This window comes from Lithobates pipiens, unplaced genomic scaffold (genome assembly GCF_037356315.1).
Source record: "Lithobates pipiens isolate NorthernLeopardFrog02 unplaced genomic scaffold, aLitPip1_a1.2 Scaffold_27, whole genome shotgun sequence".
Taxonomy (NCBI): Eukaryota; Metazoa; Chordata; class Amphibia; order Anura; family Ranidae; genus Lithobates; species Lithobates pipiens.
In genome coordinates this window covers 77461815-77481926 of record NW_027507788.1, presented here as the reverse complement: position 1 = coordinate 77481926, position 20112 = coordinate 77461815, and the positions used below count along the sequence as shown (strand labels likewise).

Here is a 20112-nt window from a genome sequence, read left to right as displayed (position 1 = left end):
ACTTTTTGTTATAATAAATTTCCCCAAAAATATATATAAAAAAAAATTTTTTCCCTCAGGTTTAGGCCGATACGTATTCTTCTACATATTCTTGGTAAAAAAAAAAAAAAAAAAAAATCGCAATAAGCGATTGTTTGGTTTGCGCAAAAGTTATAGCCTTTACAAAATAGGGGATAGTTTTATGGCATTTTTATTAATAATTTTTTTTTTTTTTTTTACTAATAATGGCGGCGATCAGCAATTTTTATTGCGACATTATGGTGGACACATCGGACATTTTTGGGACCATTGTCATTTATACAGCAATCACTTCTATACAAATGCAGTGATTCCTGTGTAAATGACACTGGCAGTGAAGGGGTTAACCAGTGGGTGGCAGTGTAGGGGTTAAGTGTTCCTAGGTGCATGTTACTAACTGTGGGGGGGCTGGGCTTTGTTTTAGTGAACACTGATCTCTGCTCCAATCACATGGAGCAGAGATCAGCGTCACTTGTTGCTAGGCAGAACGGGGAGATGCTGTTTACAACGGCATCTCCTTGTTCAGCCGCTCCGTGAGACGATCACGGGTATGCCCGCGGCGATCGAGTTTTTCGGGACCCGCGACCGGACCCACGGGGGTCCCGACCAGCATGCAAGCGTGCACCCGGCGGCACGCTCACGATGGCAGGGCGGCATTTAAAACGTAACGTTTGCCCCCACAACCTCTGCAACATCTCCAAGATAAGCCCCTTCCTCACCAATGTCACCACAAAGCTTCTAATACACTCCCTGGTCATCTCCCACCTTGACTACTGCAACTCCCTCCTCAGTGGCTTGCCTCTAAATAGGCTATCCACACTTAAGTCCATCATGAACGCTGCTGCCAGGCTCATCAACCTCACAAACTGCTCAGCGTCTGCTATACCCCTCTGCCAATCTCTCCATTGGCTGCCACTCAGCCACCGAATTAAATTCAAGATACTAACTTACAAAGCCATCCACAACCTGGCCCCCAGCTACATCACTAACCTAGTCTCAAAATAGCAACCTAATCATTCTCTTCTCTCCTCCCAAGACCACCTGCTCTCAAACTCCCTTGTCACCTTATCCCATGCTCGCCTTCGGGACTTCTCCAGACTCTCTCCCACCCTCTGGAATGCTCTACCCAAATTTGTCAGATTTTCTCCTACTTTATCCACTTTCAGACGATCCCTGAAAACTCATCTTTTCAAAGAAGCCTATCTGGCCCCACCTAACAATTGTACATTTATCTTCTCAATCAGCACACTGCCCACAGTTATTACCTCTTGACCTTCCCTCTTAGACTGTAAGCTCTAAGGAACAGGGGCCTCTGATACCTACTGTATTAAAGTGTATTGTATTTGTACTGTCTACCCTCAAGTTGTAAAGCGCTACGTAAACTGTTAGCGGTATATAAATCCTGTATTATAATAATAATAATAATAATACATATAAAAATGTGTAAAATCAAGTCAGAAGTACCATCGAGGACAAAAAAGATTTAATACAAATGAATGATTGGTATGAAAAATTATAAAATTGTAAAAATGAAAAATGAGAATATAAAATATGATAAATTATATATTAAATGGGAAACTGTAGAAGTTACTTCTAATGCAGGGGTAGGGAACCTTTTTGGCTGAGTGAGCCATGAACGCCACATTTTAAAATGTAATTCCACGAGAGCCATACAATATGTTTAAAACAATTATTTTTTTTTTAATCGATTAATTTCAATTATAACTGTAATATCCACGTCATCTCCCCCACTGTAATATCCACATCTCCCCTACAATTGTCTGCTTGCTTACCACTACACAGGCAGGCAGATCCACGGGCAGTTGAGGCGGCTGATGATGACGTCAGCGCGCCACTCACCTAGGCCGCCGCCAGGTGTACCAAGATGGCCGCAGCTCTGGAGCTAGGCGGAAGCTGCGGCATTTCCTATGGGCTCAATCCATTGATTGGCACACCGCGCAATCCGCGGATTGAGAGGTGAGAGCCAGATGCAGCCATCAAAAGAGCCACATCTGGCTTGCGAGCCATAGGTTCCCTATCCCTGCTCTAATGGGTCATTACATAAGCCGATATGGGGGGGCGTCTGCGGTAAAGTGGCACTATTTGTTAGCGATGCTTTACCGTCGTTATAGCTGCGCTATTCGGCTGCTAGCGGGGTTGTTTTAGCCCCCCGCTAGCGGCCAAAAAGGGGTTCAACCCACCTACAAAACTCCACCAGAGTGGCGTTTTGCTGGCGGTAGCACAACGCTGACCCATTGATTTAATTGGGGAGCAGCGGTGGAGAAGCGGTGAGTTCACCACTCCTTCGCCGCTCCAAAGAAGATGCTGGCAGGACTTTTTGAGACGCCCTGCCAGTGCACTGCTCCAGTGTGAAAGGAGACGCTTTTTTCAGGCGCTATTTTTAGAGCTGTAGCGCCTGAAAAACGTTGGCAGTGTGAAAGGGGTCTAACTCTGGTGGAAAAGTATATATATGCAGGGGGGGTACAAGCTGATAAAAATCAATCATTAGATATAAAGCAGTCAATATCTATATTCGGGCCTTCTAGATGGAGGGAATTTAGTAAGAATATACACTTTGTTTCATTTTGTGAGACCTTGATTCTGTTATTGTCTCCTCACCATTGTCCTTTTATTAAATCTATGCCATAGAAGGTCAGGACTGAGAGGTGTCTGTTGGACCTCTGTGAAATGTCTTGATAAACTATGGTTAGTAAATCCTTTTTTAATGTTAATATGTTCTCTGACTGACATCCTGTACATGCACTGGTACCGGTATGGGTAATCAATAGGGTATGTTACATTTGTGTACTCGTACATGTCTTGATTTTATATTCTTTGCACATTACTGTAAATCTGATGCTTTACTCCTCGGTTGCCTTTGGCTTGTCCTGCATTGTAAGCAATTCGACATCTAAAGAACCCTTTTAAGTTGGGGATCTAGGACATTATGGACCAATTTGTTTCTGAGCGTGGGGGCCCTCCTGTAGATGAACCTGGGAATCCGTAGATGAATCATCATTATTTTGCATATGCATGAGAATACTGGGGCAGTGTAAACTAAGGAGGAAGGATACAGACATCTCCTTGAATTACGATCTGTTTGCAGCCATTGGTAATGTGAATACTGGTTACAAACCACACCCTTTCTGGTGAGTACAGCAAGAAAAGGAGAGCATAAGTTGAGACACTGACACAGACATAACACATGGTTTTGTGATAGCACCTGTCACTAATGGACTCATCATTATAGCACTTGTCACTAAGGATTTTTTTCAGTTTCTGCCACTTTGATAATATTGTATTATTGAACACAGGCAATAAGTTTATTTATTTGTATCTATTATTAACTACAGTAACTAGTACCACTTTGAGTGATCACTTACATTTTTTGAGATACATGTTGAACATGCGCAATTTACCACTAGCGGCGCCACATCCACTTCCTCTTTAAACGATACTCTTGGTAGCTATTTCAGTGAAGGCAGCAGCTATAGGGATATGCACTAAAAAGGTCATAGAGGTCCATAGCATGGAACTATCCCTTTATTTTCATATAAAAGATAAGGTTGCACCAATTAAATAGATGTTCACCATTTCATAGCTTAAAGTTTGTGTGTGCCTGTGAAGTGGCAACAAACTTCAGTGCCTTATATGTTCCATAGGTGATGCTTTAAAAGCCCCTTACAGGTCATCAGTTCTGCGTTACGGAGGAGATCTGATAATAGAATTATTGCGCTTGCGACAATATGTAAAATGTATATCGTAATCAATTTGTGCGTAAGCGCCCTACCACGTGCGGTCACGTTCATATGTCTGTGTATGCAGGGGTGAGAGGCCTCAAAACGTCTTTTTTTTGTGCTGGCGTGTAACTTTTTTCTTTTACTCAACATTTTTTTAATCGCATAGGGAACCAAGAGTTGTGAGTTTGGTGACATATTTTCTTTAACCAGTTGCCGACCGCCGCACGACGATGTACGTCGACAGCATGGCACGGGCAGGCATATTGGCGTACATGTACGTCCCTTGCCTCCCGCGGGTCGGGGGCCCGATCGGGCCCCCGCCCGGTGCCTGCGGCGGTCGGTTTTCGTCCGGGAGCGATCCGGGACGAGGGGGCGGCCATTCATTCATGGCCACCCCCTCGCGATCGCTCCCGACGAATAGGAATCCCCCGTGACATCACTTCCTCTCCTGTAATGTAAACACAGGAGAGGAAGTGATGTATTCTCTCCTCCGTGTCGGTATTTTTCATTCCGACACGGAGGAGAGCGGATCGGTGAGTTGCACCAACACTCTACACACACAGTAGAACATGCCAGGCACACTCACACCCCCCCGATCACCCCCCCAATTACCCCTGCCCCCCAGTCACAGTGACACCAATGTCATTTTTTTTTTTTTTTTTTTTTTTTGCATTGGTGTCATTTGTGACTGTAATAACTGTTAGGGCAGTTAGGGTTAGCCCCCTTTAGTTCTAATGTACCCCCCTAACCCCCCCAATAAAGGTTTAACCCCGTGATCACCCCCCGTCGCCAGTGTCACTAAGGCTGGGTTCACATTGCAGCGGTTTATGAGAACGAATGTGATTCGCACCGCACTGCAGTGCAAATCACATCCGATCTCTGTGCGATTCGAGTTCAGCCATTCGCCGCACCCGCCGCAAATTCGCACAGGACCCTTTTTTTGGCCCGCAGCAGAATCGGATCGCATGGGTGTTCACACCATGCGATCCGAGTTTGCAGATCGCACTGCGATATGCGAACTGATCTGGGGGTGTCAGTAACATTTCACTGACACTCCCAGCAGTCCGCATAGGGCAGTGTGAACTGCCGCCGGGAGGCATGCGATGCGGGAACCCGCCGCGGATTCGCGGCGTTTCCGCATCGCTCCAGTGTGAACCCAGCCTAATAAGCGATCATTTTTCTGATCGCCGTATTAGTGTCACAGGTGACGCTAGTTAGGCAGGTAGGTATTTAGGTTCGCCGCAGCTTTTTATAGCGCCAGGGACCCCCATATACTACCGCATAAAGCCCCCTGATTGCCCCCTAGTTACCCCTTTCACCAGTGATCACCATATAACTGTTACAGGTGACGCTGGTTGGTTAGTTATTTTTTTATAGTTTCAGGGCACCCGCCATTTATTACCTAATAAAGGTTTAACCCCCTGATCACCCGGCGGGTGTCATTTGTGACTAATAACTGTTAGGGCAGTTAGGGTTAGCCCCCTTTAGTTCTAAGGTACCCCCCTAACCCCCCCAATAAAGGTTTAACCCCGTGATCACCCCCCGTCGCCAGTGTCACTAAGGCTGGGTTCACATTGCAGCGGTTTATGAGAACGGATGTGATTCGCACCGCACTGCAGTGCAAATCACATCCGATCTCTGTGCGATTCGAGTTCAGCTATACAGATAGTATGGCTGAATTCGTGTCGCACCCGCCGCACCCGCCGCAAACTCGCACGGGACCCTTTTTTTGGTCCGCAGCAGAATCGGATCGCATGGGTGTTCACACCATGCGATCCAAGTTTGCAGATCGCACTGCGATATGCGAACTGATCTGGGGGTGTCATTAACATTTCACTGACACTCCCAGCAGTTCGCATAGGGCAGTGTGAACTGCCGCCGGGAGGCATGCGATGCGGGAACCCGCCGCGCATTCGTGGCGTTCCCGCATCGCTCCAGTGTGAACCCAGCCTAATAAGCGATCGTTTTTCTGATCGCTGTATTAGTGTCACAGGTGACGCTAGTTAGGCAGGTAGGTATTTAGGTTCGCCGCAGCTTTTTATAGCACCAGGGACCCCCATATACTACCGCATAAAGCCCCCTGATTTCCCCCTAGTTAACCCTTTCACCAGTGATCACCATATAACTGTTACAGGTGACGCTGGTTGGTTAGTTATTTTTTTATAGTTTCAGGGCACCCGCCATTTATTACCTAGTCTCACTAGTGTACCCCTAAATTTAGGGGTGTCTACTTTCCAAAATGGGGTCATTTGGGGGGGGTTTGTGCCATCTTGGCATTTTATGGCCTTCAAAACTGTAACGCCCTTAGAAAGCCTGAAGGCGGTGCTTGGTTTTCGGGGCCCCGTACGCGGCTAGGCTCCCAAAAAGTCCCACATATGTGGTATCCCCGTACTCAGGAGAAGCAGCAGAATTTATTTTGGGGTGTCATTTCACATATGCCCATGGCATGCGTGAGCAATATATCATTTAGTGACAACTTTGTGAAAAAAAAAAAAAAGTTTGTAATTTTCCCGCAACTTGTGGCAAAATATAAAATATTCCATGAACTCAACATGCCTCTCAGCAAATAGCTTGGGGTGTCTACTTTCTAAAATGGGGTCATTTGTGGGGGTTTTGTGCCATCTTGGCATTTTATGGCCTTCAAAACTGTAATAGGTAGTGAGAAGTGAACTCAAAAATTTACGCCCTTAGAAAGCCTGAAGGCGGTGCTTGGTTTTCGGGGCCCCGTACGCGGCTAGGCTCCCAAAAAGTCCCACATATGTGGTATCCCCGTACTCAGGAGAAGCAGCAGAATTTATTTTGGGGTGTCATTTCACATATGCCCATAGCATGTGTGAGCAATATATCATTTAGTGACAACTTTGTGTAAAAAAAAAAAAAATTTTTTTTTTGTCATTATTCAATCGCTTGAGGCAAAAAAATAAAATATTCAATGGGCTCAACATGCCTCTTATCAATTTCCTTAGGGGGTCTACTTTCCAAAATGGGGTCATTTGGGGGGGTTTGTACTGCCCTGCCATTTTAGCACCTCAAGAAATGAGATAGGCAGTCGTAAACTAAAAGCTGCGTAAATTCCAGAAAACGTACCTTAGTTTGTAGATGTGACAACTTTTGCGCAAACCAATAAATATACAATTATTGACTTTTTTTTACCAAAGACATGTGGCTGAATACATTTTGGCCTAAATGTATGACTAAAATTGAGTTTATTGGATTTTTCTAATAACAAAAAGTAGAAAATATCATTTTTTTTCAAAATTTGCGGTCTTTTTACGTTTATATCGCAAAAAATAAAAATCGCAGAGGCAATCAAATACCATCAAAAGAAAGCTCTATTTGTGGGAAGAAAAGGACGCAAATTTTGTTTGGGTACAACATTGCATGACCGCGCAATTACCAGTTAAAGCAGCGCAGTGCCAAAGTGTAAAAAGACCTCTGGTCATTTACCAGCAAAATGGTCCGGTCTGAAAGTGGTTAACAAAACATTTGCAGTCTAAAAGACCCTGGATGTTTCACTTATGCTCCAATGAATCAAATGCAGTGCACATAGAACTGCATTTGATTCTTTCCCAGCTATGCTGGCCAGGGGAAATTAATAGTGGGACACGGAAGTGATGGGAAGAGGCGCTTTTTACCAGGGAAGCGGTTTAGAAGCAATCCGGTGGCTGTGGAGGCACCAGATTGCTTACATATGCCAGATTTATACACTCCTAGTGGCTGAATGTGTGTAAAAAAACCCTAGCCTTTATCCCAATCACTGCCTTCTGAGAGCAAACGTGGTGGATTGGAGCTAGCAAAGTGACATAGACTAGCGCGGACCGCACTGTAGGCACCCATGCAAGATTTTATCCCCTATTGCTCAAACTCATTGTCCTTGATGTAAGTGCAATTTTTATTTAATAAACCAGCTTTATACGCATTAATGCACTATGAGCGTCTTCCATTATCTTTTATAACCACATGATGTGATTAACGAGGTTAACCGCTTCAGCCCTCCAAGATTTTTACCCCCTTCCTGACCAGAGCCCTTTTTGCGATTCGGCACTGCGTCACTTTAACGGACAATAGTGCGGTTGTGCGACGTTGCACCCAAACAAAATCGATGTCCTTTTTTCTCACAAATAGAGTTTTCTTTTGGTGGTATTTGATCACATCTGCAGTTATTTTTTATGCTATAAATAAAAAAAAGTGTGACAAATTTGAAGAAAACGCAATATAATAAATATCCCCCAAAAATATATTTAAAAAAAAATAAACGATTTTTTCCCTCAGTTTAGGCGGATATGTATTCGTCTACATATTTTTGGTTAAAAAAAATAAAAAAAATAAAATAAAATAAAAAAGGAAAAACACAATAAGAGATTAGTAATGGCGGCGATCTGCGATTTTTGTCTGCAACATTTTGGAGGACATACACTTTTGACACTATTTTGGGACCACTGTCATTTTTGCAGCAATCAGTGCTATAAAAATGCACTGATTAGTGTGTAAATGACACTGGCAGGAAATGAGGTTAACCACTAGAGGGCAATGATGGGGTTAAGTGTCTCCAAGGGAGTGATTCTAACTGTGGGGGGCTTCAACTCACATGATAGCGATCACTGCTCCCTATAACAGGGAGCAGTGATCACTGTCATGACACAAGGGAGAACGGTGAAATGCCTTGTTTACATAGTAACTTTCCCGTTCTGCGGCTCCGTGACATGATCCCCGGGAGACTGGCGGACTCGTGGGCACTGTCATGCTGTACGCAGTGGCTGCTATCCTCACCTCTTAAAGAGTACACCCATTTGCCCACCGCTGCCATTGTGCCAACATATATTGGCGTGCATCGGTCAACAATCGGTTAAGGAGCACCATAAGCCTGGATACATTCCCTGGAGCTGGCTGACCACTTGTCTTCAGAGGCGCTTCCATTCACACACATATGATCTCTTGGTGGGATCATTTGATTCGGTAAGCAGACAATTTTCACATACAGAGAACAGCGGTGACACACATTCCATTGTGGATTATTTCATCTGCACTACAGTTTCTTGTAGTTGCATGTGGGAAAAGTTGGAGTATCATCTTTTCACTAAACACATTGAATTGTGGAGCACTGAACTATTTATGAACTTTTTGCACCATTATTTGTCATTTTTTTTGTGAACAGATCGTGGCTATTTACCGCAAAAATAATTTTTGATGCAATTCACTTGATACATCACCGTTCTAGGCAACAAGAATTTCACTTATCCAGTGACACTTTGCCATTTGAACTTTCATTATGGTTTGATTTTGCATGTTGCACATTATTTGTAGCATCTGTTACCTGATCATTTTTAGGATAATAATCCAGTCAAAAACAGCACATCTTATTTAAAGTGGTTGTATACTCGAATTTTTAACTTTTACCTACAGGAAAGCCTATAATAAGGCTTACCTGTAGGTAAAAAAAATATCTCCTAAACCTGTAGATATTCCCCTCGGTATGCGCCGCTGACTGCAGCGGCGCATGCGCACGAGGGGATTCTCGGCCTGAAAATCCAGCAGTGGCCGGCGGCCGGAAAGAAATCTCCCGCGCGCATGCGCGAGAGTGACGATATCGTGGCTCCGGCCACTCACAGCGCCGGAGCCGCGATACCCGGAAGAAACGCCGAGGGAGCATGTCAGCTCCCTCGGCGTGGATCGTGGCAGATGTCGGGGCCTCGTTCTAAGGTAAGTATATCATAATGAGCTAGTATGCGGTGCATACTAGCTCATTATGCCTTTTGCTTTGCAGGTGTTAAAAAAAAAAATAGCGGGTTTACTACCGCTTTAACAACATTTTTTTTCTCCTCAAAATTCAACGAGTGTTTGATTGCAGCAGTTGTTTGATTTCACCTATTTCCAGCTGAGCGCACCTTTTTGTATTGTTTAGTTGTAAAAAGCCCTGCTGTCTGCAAAAGGGTTAATGTGTGGGTTTCAACAGCCATGCCGTTAAAGCCAGAGGCTGTGAAGCAGTTTGGAATAGAGGTCTTTGTGAGAGTAGATGTGGCCTGTTGGGAAGAGACCAGGGGGTTATCTGCAAGAAGTTTGAGTATGTCTGTGTATCAGGTTCCTTTGGGCCAATTTGGTGCAAACAGAGGAAGTCTGTTGTAGTATCTGGAGGCTAGGATGTCCACATCCGGAGTCACCATTTTTGCCAAATTAGATTGAACACATCTGGATGAAGACCATCAGTGCTGGAGTGACTGGCATAGATTAGAAGACTACTGCCCAGCCTGGCTTGCATCCATTGTAAGAACTTTCCAAATTCAGGGAAAGAAAGATTTTCCTACTGTTTAAGTTAAGGTGGTGATCCACCAGTAAAGGGACCTTCCATGTTTGGGAGGATAGGAGTATGAGCAGATCCAGGGAAAGAGCCTGCTTTTCCATACTGATAGAATGTTTAGCTGGAGAGTTCCTGAATGGAATTGGAACTCCTTTCCAAGGTTGGTGGTGTCAGCAGTGTAGACAAGTTCCTAAAACTTCCAGTGAACAGAGGTTTTAGTGAACACGATGTACAGGGCTATGGAATACAGTATTCACAATCACACAGATTCTAAGTTTGAACTGGATGGACCAGTGTATTTACTTGCCAACTATGCAACAATGTGTAACTACGAAAGGTACGAAAGGTATTGCCTCGAAAGGAGGCCACCACTATTATTATTTTACAGGATTTATATAGTGCCAACAGTTTGTGCAATGCTTTACAACATGGGGGCAGACAGTACAGCTACAATACAATTTAACACAGGAGGAAACATTTCCAGAACTCTCTCAGTAAATCTCACTATGGGATTTTCTTTGGGTTTCAGTTTTGGAGCATGAGTTCTTACCTGTCCACCACGCTGATGGTGGGCATACCCCCAAAGGAGTCTTCAGTGATTGGGATCCATAGTGATAGACCACGAACCTGAACCAGTATAGCACCCTGTAGCTAACTCAATGCTTTGCACTAAGGTGCGTGCCCCATGCAGGATTCAGTCCCCAAAGCAACACTACAGGTTGTCCCCACAACATGGGGTGCAGGTACAGCTCCCAAGGTTACTAGGCATTAGAAGACAGTAAGGTTGTTTGAAGTTATGGGAGATAAAACTAATAAAAATAATAACATAATAAACTGGTGAAGTTGGTTTCTCTGGAAAGGAGAATACGTACAGCACCTACAGACAGGAGTAAGTAGGGTTATAGGGATTATCCTAATAAAGTTTGCCAGTGTCCAATCATCTGAAGGTACAAGCCTATAACCCATGGCGTATGAATAAGTTGCCTGTGTCCTGTACCGTACAAGAGATCATAAACAATCACCCTGTAAAACAACCCAATCCATTTAAAATAGAAATGAAAAGCAAAACATTTGTGTATAGATTAAAAAAAATACATTATAAAATTATCACATTCCCTCTGTTCTTAGCTGCATAACACCGGGTGGAGGAGAAGCAACAGTACACTGCACTTCCTATTGAATAACTGTGTTCCTAGCATAGCTAAAGAACTGACCACAGTGTGCAGTGTGCTCTCCTGCTTAGTGTGGTCGGTTCTTGATAGAAAAGCAGAGGGAGTGTCAGGAACAACAGGAAATTCACACAAAGGGAGCAATACAAAGAGAACAGGATACTTTTTCATACAAGTACATGGTACAGCAGGCATATATCCGGGATCTGATATGTTGGGGTAACATTCTTTAGAGGAGTTCCACCCACAAATTGAACTTTCGGTTTAAGCACTCCTTGCACCCTTACATGCCACATTTGGCATGTAATTTTTTTTTGGGGGGGGGGGGGGCGCTTCGTTAGGAGGGGGACTTCCTGTCCCACTTCCTCCTGTCCCACTTCCTCCTTCCGCCCAGGGACTGCCATGGCGGCGACTCCTTTCGCCATAGGCGGCCCCTCCCTCTAGGCAATTTCCTGGGACACGTGACAGGTCTCAGGAGATCGCCTCTCCGCCCCGGGAGCACAGTGCGACTCACGCATGCACCCTGCGTGCCCGGCCGTGAAGCCGAAAGCTGTCACGGCCGGGTGCCAAGAGTGGCAATGGAGGAGGAGGGGGAGAGAAGCCACGCCCCGTTCAGCCGCATCGCTGGACCTTGGAACAGGTGTCTGTTTATTAAAAGTCAGAAACTACACTTTTTGTAGCTATGGACTTGTGCAGTGAAACTAAGCCTGTGGGACTGGTATGCCCATAAGTATGCGGATGAGGCAGTGAATGTCAAATTTCAACTTATATTTTAGCAACAGAATCACATTAACAATATTGCTAATTTTTTTAAATTTTGTGCCATAAGTACACTGGACCATTTGACTTACCAGCAACTGTTGTGGGATCAGCTGCATTATTAACTTTTGAGGCCACTGATCAGTTTTCCTGCAAACAGAGAAATATTTATCAGATTAGTCAAATCTAAAGCCTGTGGTTCTCCAGCTTTTAACAAAGCCAACTGATGTTAGTAAAAGAACTAAACAACATCTTAGCCTAATTTAGCAATTATGAAATGTTTTTTTACAAAATTGGTGGGTAATAAAACTGAATTTCTCTGGACTGAGGGTCAGCAACCTGTACATCGCGCTCTGGGCTTGCTGACCCAGCATCCCAGAGTAACAAACAGAATGCAATGCAGAGGGACCACTTATAAAAAGTTGGAGCTGTAGTAAGGAGCAAGAGTCACATAAGCCGATGCCTCCTCTGTAGTGCTGGCCCCTGTCCCATGCAGAGTGATACCAACTGCACTCAATCTCTTATTTTGGCTAGCTGTATCCAGTGCCAGCAGCAGGAAAGAATAGATCTTAAGGTCAATGTGAAGCAATACATTGGGCATAATAGTATAGGGCTGCTTTCACACTGATGTGCTGCAGTTTACCTGCAGCTTTCCTGCACTTAGTCATAAACTTCTGTTATATCCTGCGGGTTTGGTGCACTTTCTGAAAGCGCTTCACAACTCCTGAAAACAGAAATTTTGGTGCAGTTTCAGAAAGTGCAGCCCACCTGCAGGATATAATAGAAATCTATGATAAAGCTCAGCTAACCCAGGAAAGTCACAAATGCACTGCGTTGCACCCACGGTACAGGTAAAAAGGCAACAAATCAGTGGAAAAGCAGCCTTATAGTACAGTAAGGGTTCATTTACATTTGGGGGCCGGGTGGTAAAACCCTATAGTTAAGACATGATTTTACCACCCCCACCCCAACTGTACCTAGTTTAGCTGCAATGGCCAGGGGTGTACATATGCAGCAGCAGAAGGTATAAGCCCTATCATGGTTGGTGTGATTAGCACCTGCCAAGCATGACCCTTTCAAGTGAATGAGGCCCCTCTGCAAGTGCCCTGCAATATTGTGCAGCTCAGCATACAAGGAGTTAAAGCAGGGGTTAAAGCAGGCAATGTTGTGTTGCTTTTTCACCACCTGCTTTAACCACGTGGACCCCACAGAAGCATGCAGTTGTGGGGTGCTTGAAGAGTGGCTCCATTCACTTGAATGGGTTGTGATTGGTAGGCGGTAGCACCCACCAAAAGCAACAGGGGGTTTAATTCCTGCTAAGGGAGGTGTACACAGTTGGCTGCTCCCTCAACATCTCAAAATCACATTTTCTCTTTCGTACGATGGACACATCGCCTTCTTAATCTTGACCATTGGGACGTCCAAAAGCAGTGCCAAAGAAAAATGAGGGGTGGGCAAAATAACCCAAGGCTAACCATAAGAGCCCCATATGAAATAAAAAAACGTTTAAAAGAAAAAACACCCCTTATGAGGAAACCCCCCTCTTAAACAGCAGCCTGCAAAATCTTGCAGCCAAAAGAAGCATTCGCAGCTGTCAAAATATCAAAATATCTACTTTATAGAATTTAGTGAAGGTATGCACTGACGACCAAGTGGCCGCCTCGCAAACCAAACCCTGGCGCAAAAGCTTGGCCCATTCAGTTAGGGCCCGCGACAGCAGGGCCGAGCCAAGACTGGACGCATCGCTGACCCAGTCACAGTAAATATGCTGCATGACACAACCTCCACTTTCCTGTCAGTCGGGTCCTTAAAAATGGCCACTTTGACATCGGCTACACAAACATGGCCACCAGCCAGACCAATGGAAAATGCTTCATAAGACCACCCAAAAATGGCCACCGGCTGTTTGAAATGCTGCAAGGATCCTCTCTGTGCCTCCAACATTGCTGCACCCTCTGCAAGGGGATCCCCTTTTAAAAAGGTACTGTACTCCACCAGGAACTGTGAACATTTAAGGGGACACCGCTATGCGCCCTGTTCTGGAACCCTCAAACTGCACACTACCTCACACTGCATGCACCTAGGGGCCTCCGCTGCACTGGAATCCCCACCCACCATAGCGCCAGGGCAGGACACACACCACCCAGAAGGGAAATGACAGGGGAGACCCCCAGGGGTCTCTGCTGCCTGCCCTGGGATTCCCACCAATCCGTGGGGGGAGGGGGAAACCCAGTTTAACCAGGGGACTTTAGGATGGGAGGAGGGATCCTGCAGGCATGTCCGACCATCCCCGGAGGGTACCCGCGCCCACCCCAAACCGCACAAAAGGGAGAAAGAGGGGAATTTACTTTTAGGATCCATGGTGCAGCTGACCCTCCAGCCAGAACACCTCTCCACCAAAAACGTCCAGGGGGCCACTGCAACTCGGACCTGAGCCTGTTTGTATGCGACCCTGCGAGACATTAAAATCACGGGCCAGCCTCCGTCTGTTAAGGCTATGCCGTGGTTGACCGATGGCCTATAGCGCATAGCTGTGGTCTGCACGCACTCGCTGGCTGGACTGGGGAAGACCACTGGATCTAGATTATTCAGCCCGTCGCCCAGCCCGGCAGTTAATTGCAGATCTCCCAGGAGAAAATGCATGGAAAAAAGAATGTAAGTAAAATTTGCTAGGACCAAAAGATCCCAGCAAGAAGCTAGGTTCTTACTCCTGACTAGACAGAAATAAACTGAAAAGCAGGGAGGGGGTTATATACTGACCGAGGACTAGGGATGAGCTTCGAGTTCGAGTCGAACTCATGTTCGACTCGAACATTGCCTGTTCAGCGAACAGTGAACAATTTGGGCTGTTCGCGGCAAATTCGAAAAGCCGGAACACCCTGTACAAGTCTATGGGAGAAATCTAAAGTGCTACTTTTAACCACTTGCCGACCGCCGCACGACGATATACGTCGGCAGAATGGCACGGGCAGGCATATGGGCGTATATATAAGTCCCTGCCTGCCCGCGGGTGGGGGGCCCGATCGGGCCCCCCCCCGGTGCCTGCGGCGGTCGGCATTTCTTCGAGAGCGATCCGGGATGAGGGGGCGGCCATTCATTCATGGCCACCCCCTCGCGATCGCTCTCGACGAATGGAAATCCCCGGTGACATCACTTCCTCTCCTGTAATGTAAACACAGGAGAGGAAGTGATGTATTCTCTCCTCCGTGTCGGTATTTTCCGTTCCGACACGGAGGAGAGCGGATCGGTGAGTTGCACCAACACTCTACACACACAGTAGAACATGCCAGGCACACTCACACCCCCCCTTTACCCCCCGATCACCCCCCCAATTACCCCTGCCCCCCAGTCACAGTGACACCAATGTCATTTTTTTTTTTTTTTTTTTGCATTGGTGTCATTTGTGACTGTAATAACTGTTAGGGCAGTTAGAGTTAGCCCCCTTTAGTTCTAATGTACCCCCCTAACCCCCCCAATAAAGGTTTAACCCCGTGATCACCCCCCGTCGCCAGTGTCACTAAGGCTGGGTTCACATTGCAGCGGTTTATGAGAACGAATGTGATTCGCACCGCACTGCAGTGCAAATCACATCCGATCTCTGTGCGATTCGAGTTCAGCCATTCGCCGCACCCGCCGCACCCGCCACACCCGCCGCACCCGCCGCAAATTCGCACGGGACCCTTTTTTTGGCCCGCAGCAGAATCGGATCGCATGGGTGTTCACACCATGCGATCCGAGTTTGCAGATCGCACTGCGATATGCGAACTGATCTGGGGGTGTCAGTAACATTTCACTGACACTCCCAGCAGTTCGCATAGGGCAGTGTGAACTGCCGCCGGGAGGCATGCGATGCGGGAACCCGCCGCGGATTCGCGGCGTTTCCGCATCGCTCCAGTGTGAACCCAGCCTAATAAGCGATCATTTTTCTGATCGCCGTATTAGTGTCACAGGTGACGCTAGTTAGGCAGGTAGGTATTTAGGTTCGCCGCAGCTTTTTATAGCGCCAGGGACCCCCATATACTACCGCATAAAGCCCCCTGATTGCCCCCTAGTTAACCCTTTCACCAGTGATCACCATATAACTGTTACAGGTGACGCTGGTTGGTTAGTTATTTTTTTATAGTTTCAGGGCACCCGCCATTTATTACCTAATAAAGGTTTAACCCCCTGATCACCCGGCGGGTGTCATTTGTGACTAATAACTGTTAGGGCAGTTAGGGTTAGCCCCCTTTAGTTCTAAGGTACCCCCCTAACCCCCCCAATAAAGGTTTAACCCCGTGATCACCCCCCGTCGCCAGTGTCACTAAGGCTGGGTTCAGATTGCAGCGGTTTGAGAACGGATGTGATTCGCACCGCACTGCAGTGCAAATCACATCCGATCTCTGTGCGATTCGTGTTCAGCCATTCGCCGCACCCGCCGCACCCGCCGCAAATTCGCACGGGACCCTTTTTTTGGCCCGCAGCAGAATCGGATCGCATGGGTGTTCACACCATGCGATCCGAGTTTGCAGATCGCACTGCGATATGCGAACTGATCTGGGGGTGTCAGTAACATTTCACTGACACTCCCAGCAGTTCGCATAGGGCAGTGTGAACTGCCGCCGGGAGGCATGCGATGCGGGAACCCGCCGCGCATTCGTGGCGTTCCCGCATCGCTCCAGTGTGAACCCAGCCTAATAAGCGATCGTTTTTCTGATCGCTGTATTAGTGTCACAGGTGACGCTAGTTAGGCAGGTAGGTATTTAGGTTCGCCGCAGCTTTTTATAGCGCCAGGGACCCCCATATACTACCGCATAAAGCCCCCTGATTGCCCCCTAGTTAACCCTTTCACCAGTGATCACCATATAACTGTTACAGGTGACGCTGGTTGGTTAGTTATTTTTTTATAGTTTCAGGGCACCCGCCATTTATTACCTAGTCTCACTAGTGTACCCCTAAATTTAGGGGTGTCTACTTTCCAAAATGGGGTCATTTGGGGGGGGTTTGTGCCATCTTGGCATTTTATGGCCTTCAAAACTGTAACGCCCTTAGAAAGCCTGAAGGCGGTGCTTGGTTTTCGGGGCCCCGTACGCGGCTAGGCTCCCAAAAAGTCCCACATATGTGGTATCCCCGTACTCAGGAGAAGCAGCAGAATTTATTTTGGGGTGTCATTTCACATATGCCCATGGCATGCGTGAGCAATATATCATTTAGTGACAACTTTGTGAAAAAAAAAAAAAAAAAAAAAGTTTGTAATTTTCCCGCAACTTGTGGCAAAATATAAAATATTCCATGGACTCAACATGCCTCTCAGCAAATAGCTTGGGGTGTCTACTTTCTAAAATGGGGTCATTTGTGGGGGTTTTGTGCCATCTTGGCATTTTATGGCCTTCAAAACTGTAATAGGTAGTGAGGAGTGAAGTCAAATATTTACGCCCTTAGAAAGCCTGAAGGCGGTGCTTGGTTTTCGGGGCCCCGTACGCGGCTAGGCTCCCAAAAAGTCCCACATATGTGGTATCCCCGTACTCAGGAGAAGCAGCAGAATTTATTTTGGGGTGTCATTTCACATATGCCCATGGCATGTGTGAGCAATATATCATTTAGTGACAACTTTGTGAAAAAAAAAAAAAAAAAAAAAAAGTTTGTAATTTTCCCGCAACTTGTGGCAAAATATAAAATATTCCATGAACTCAACATGCCTCTCAGCAAATAGCTTGGGGTGTCTACTTTCTAAAATGGGGTCATTTGTGGGGGTTTTGTGCCATCTTGGCATTTTATGGCCTTCAAAACTGTAATAGGTAGTGAGAAGTGAACTCAAAAATTTACGCCCTTAGAAAGCCTGAAGGCGGTGCTTGGTTTTCGGGGCCCCGTACGCGGCTAGGCTCCCAAAAAGTCCCACATATGTGGTATCCCCGTACTCAGGAGAAGCAGCAGAATTTATTTTGGGGTGTCATTTCACATACGCCCATAGCATGTGTGAGCAATATATCATTTAGTGACAACTTTGTGTAAAAAAAAAAAAAAAAAAATTTTTTTTGTCATTATTCAATCGCTTGAGGCAAAAAAATAAAATATTCAATGGGCTCAACATGCCTCTTATCAATTTCCTTAGGGGGTCTACTTTCCAAAATGGGGTCATTTGGGGGGGTTTTGTACTGCCCTGCCATTTTAGCACCTCAAGAAATGAGATAGGCAGTCGTAAACTAAAAGCTGCGTAAATTCCAGAAAACGTACCTTAGTTTGTAGATGTGACAACTTTTGCGCAAACCAATAAATATACAATTATTGACTTTTTTTTTACCAAAGACATGTGGCTGAATACATTTTGGCCTAAATGTATGACTAAAATTGAGTTTATTGGATTTTTCTAATAACAAAAAGTAGAAAATATCATTTTTTTTCAAAATTTGCGGTCTTTTTACGTTTATATCGCAAAAAATAAAAATCGCAGAGGCAATCAAATACCATCAAAAGAAAGCTCTATTTGTGGGAAGAAAAGGACGCAAATTTTGTTTGGGTACAACATTGCATGACCGCGCAATTACCAGTTAAAGCAGCGCAGTGCCAAAGTGTAAAAAGACCTCTGGTCATTTACCAGCAAAATGGTCCGGTCTGAAAGTGGTTAAAGGGTAATATGCAGGTTACTGTCCTAAAAAGTGTTTGGGGACCTGGGTCCTGCCCCCAGGGGACATGGATCAATGTAAAAAAAAAGTTTTAAAAACGGCAGTTTTTTCAGGAGCAGTGATTTTTTATAATGATTAAAGTGAAACAATAAAAGTGTAATATTCCTTTAAATGTGGTACCTGGGGGTGTCTATAGTATGCCTGTGAATGGGCGCATGTTTCTGGTGCTTAGAACTGTCCCTGCACAAAGTGTCATTTGTGCAGGAAAAAAAGTCTTTTAAAATCACTTGCGGCTATATTGTCGGCTCCCGTAATACAGAGAACACTCAATGAGTGTTCTCTGTATTACCCGACAATTCATTCATTCATTCAGGTCTGGTATGGATATTAAGGGGAACCCCGCATCAAATTTAAAAAAATAATTGACGTGGAGGTCCCCCTAAAAATCCATACCAGACCCTTTATCCGAGCACACAACCTGGCAGGCCGCAGGAAAAGAGGGGGGGGGACGAGAGAGCGGCCCTCCCTCCCTCCTGAACCGTACCAGGCCACATGCCCTCAACATTGGGGAGGATGCTTTGGGGGTCTGTGACCCCTCAAAGCACCATGTCCCCATGTTGATGGGGACAAGGGCCTCATCCCCACAACTGATGGGGTCTGCGGGCGGGGGGCTTATCAGAATCTGGAAGCCCCCTTTAACAAGGGGACCCCCAGATCCCGGCCCCCCCCCCCGTTTGAAATGGTAAGGGGGTACAAAAGTACCCCTACCATTTCACAAAAAAAGTGTAAAAATGGTTAAATAAGACAATAAGACAAACACTTTTGAAAAATTCCTTTATTAAAAAAAAAAAAAAAAAAAAAAAAAAAAAAAAAAAAGATTCCAGCGGTGCTAATCCACTCTTGCTATCCAGCGACGGATGATCATATCCAGCGACGGGGGATCTCGCAGTCCAGCGCTGTCCATACATCCGTCTTCTGTCTCCACTGCGGGGATCCCAGCGCTGACGTTTCTTATATTAGGAGGGCGGGGCTACCCGTCACCTGACCCCGCCCTCCTAATATAAGAAACGTCAGCGCTGGGGATCCCCGCAGTGTCTCCGCAGCAGAGACAGAAGACGGATGTATGGACAGCGCTGGACTAAGATCCCCCGTCGCTGGATATGATCATCCATCGCTGGACCCCGGAGATCCGTCGCTGGATAGCAAGAGTGGATTAGCACCGCTGGAATCTTTTTTTAAATTTTTTTTATTTTTAATAAAGGAATTTTTCAAAAGTGTGTTTTTGTCCTAGTTAACCATTTTTACACTTTCTTTGTGAAATGGTAGGGGTACTTTTGTACCCCCTTACCATTTCAAACATGGGGGGGGCCGGGATCTGGGGGTCCCCTTGTTAAAGGGGGCTTCCAGATTCTGATAAGCCCCCCGCCCGCGGACCCCCACAACCACCGCTCAGGGTTGTGGGTATGAAGCCCTTGTCCCCATCAACATGGGGACATTGTGCTTTGAGGGGTCACAGACCCCCAAAGCAT

The 20112-nt window shown here is 45.9% G+C and overlaps 1 protein-coding gene across 5 annotated transcripts in view; it reads right to left on the bottom strand.

Annotated features, from left to right (window-relative positions):
* Nucleotides 1-20112, bottom strand: part of MED25 (mediator complex subunit 25) — a 474735-nt gene that overhangs the window by 252389 nt on the left and 202234 nt on the right. For all 5 annotated transcript variants that reach the window (XM_077457089.1, XM_077457091.1, XM_077457094.1 and 2 more), the window contains one exon: nt 12074-12131. In XM_077457089.1, the coding sequence (XP_077313215.1) occupies nt 12074-12131 (58 nt within the window). The remainder of the gene's footprint in view (nt 1-12073; nt 12132-20112) is intronic.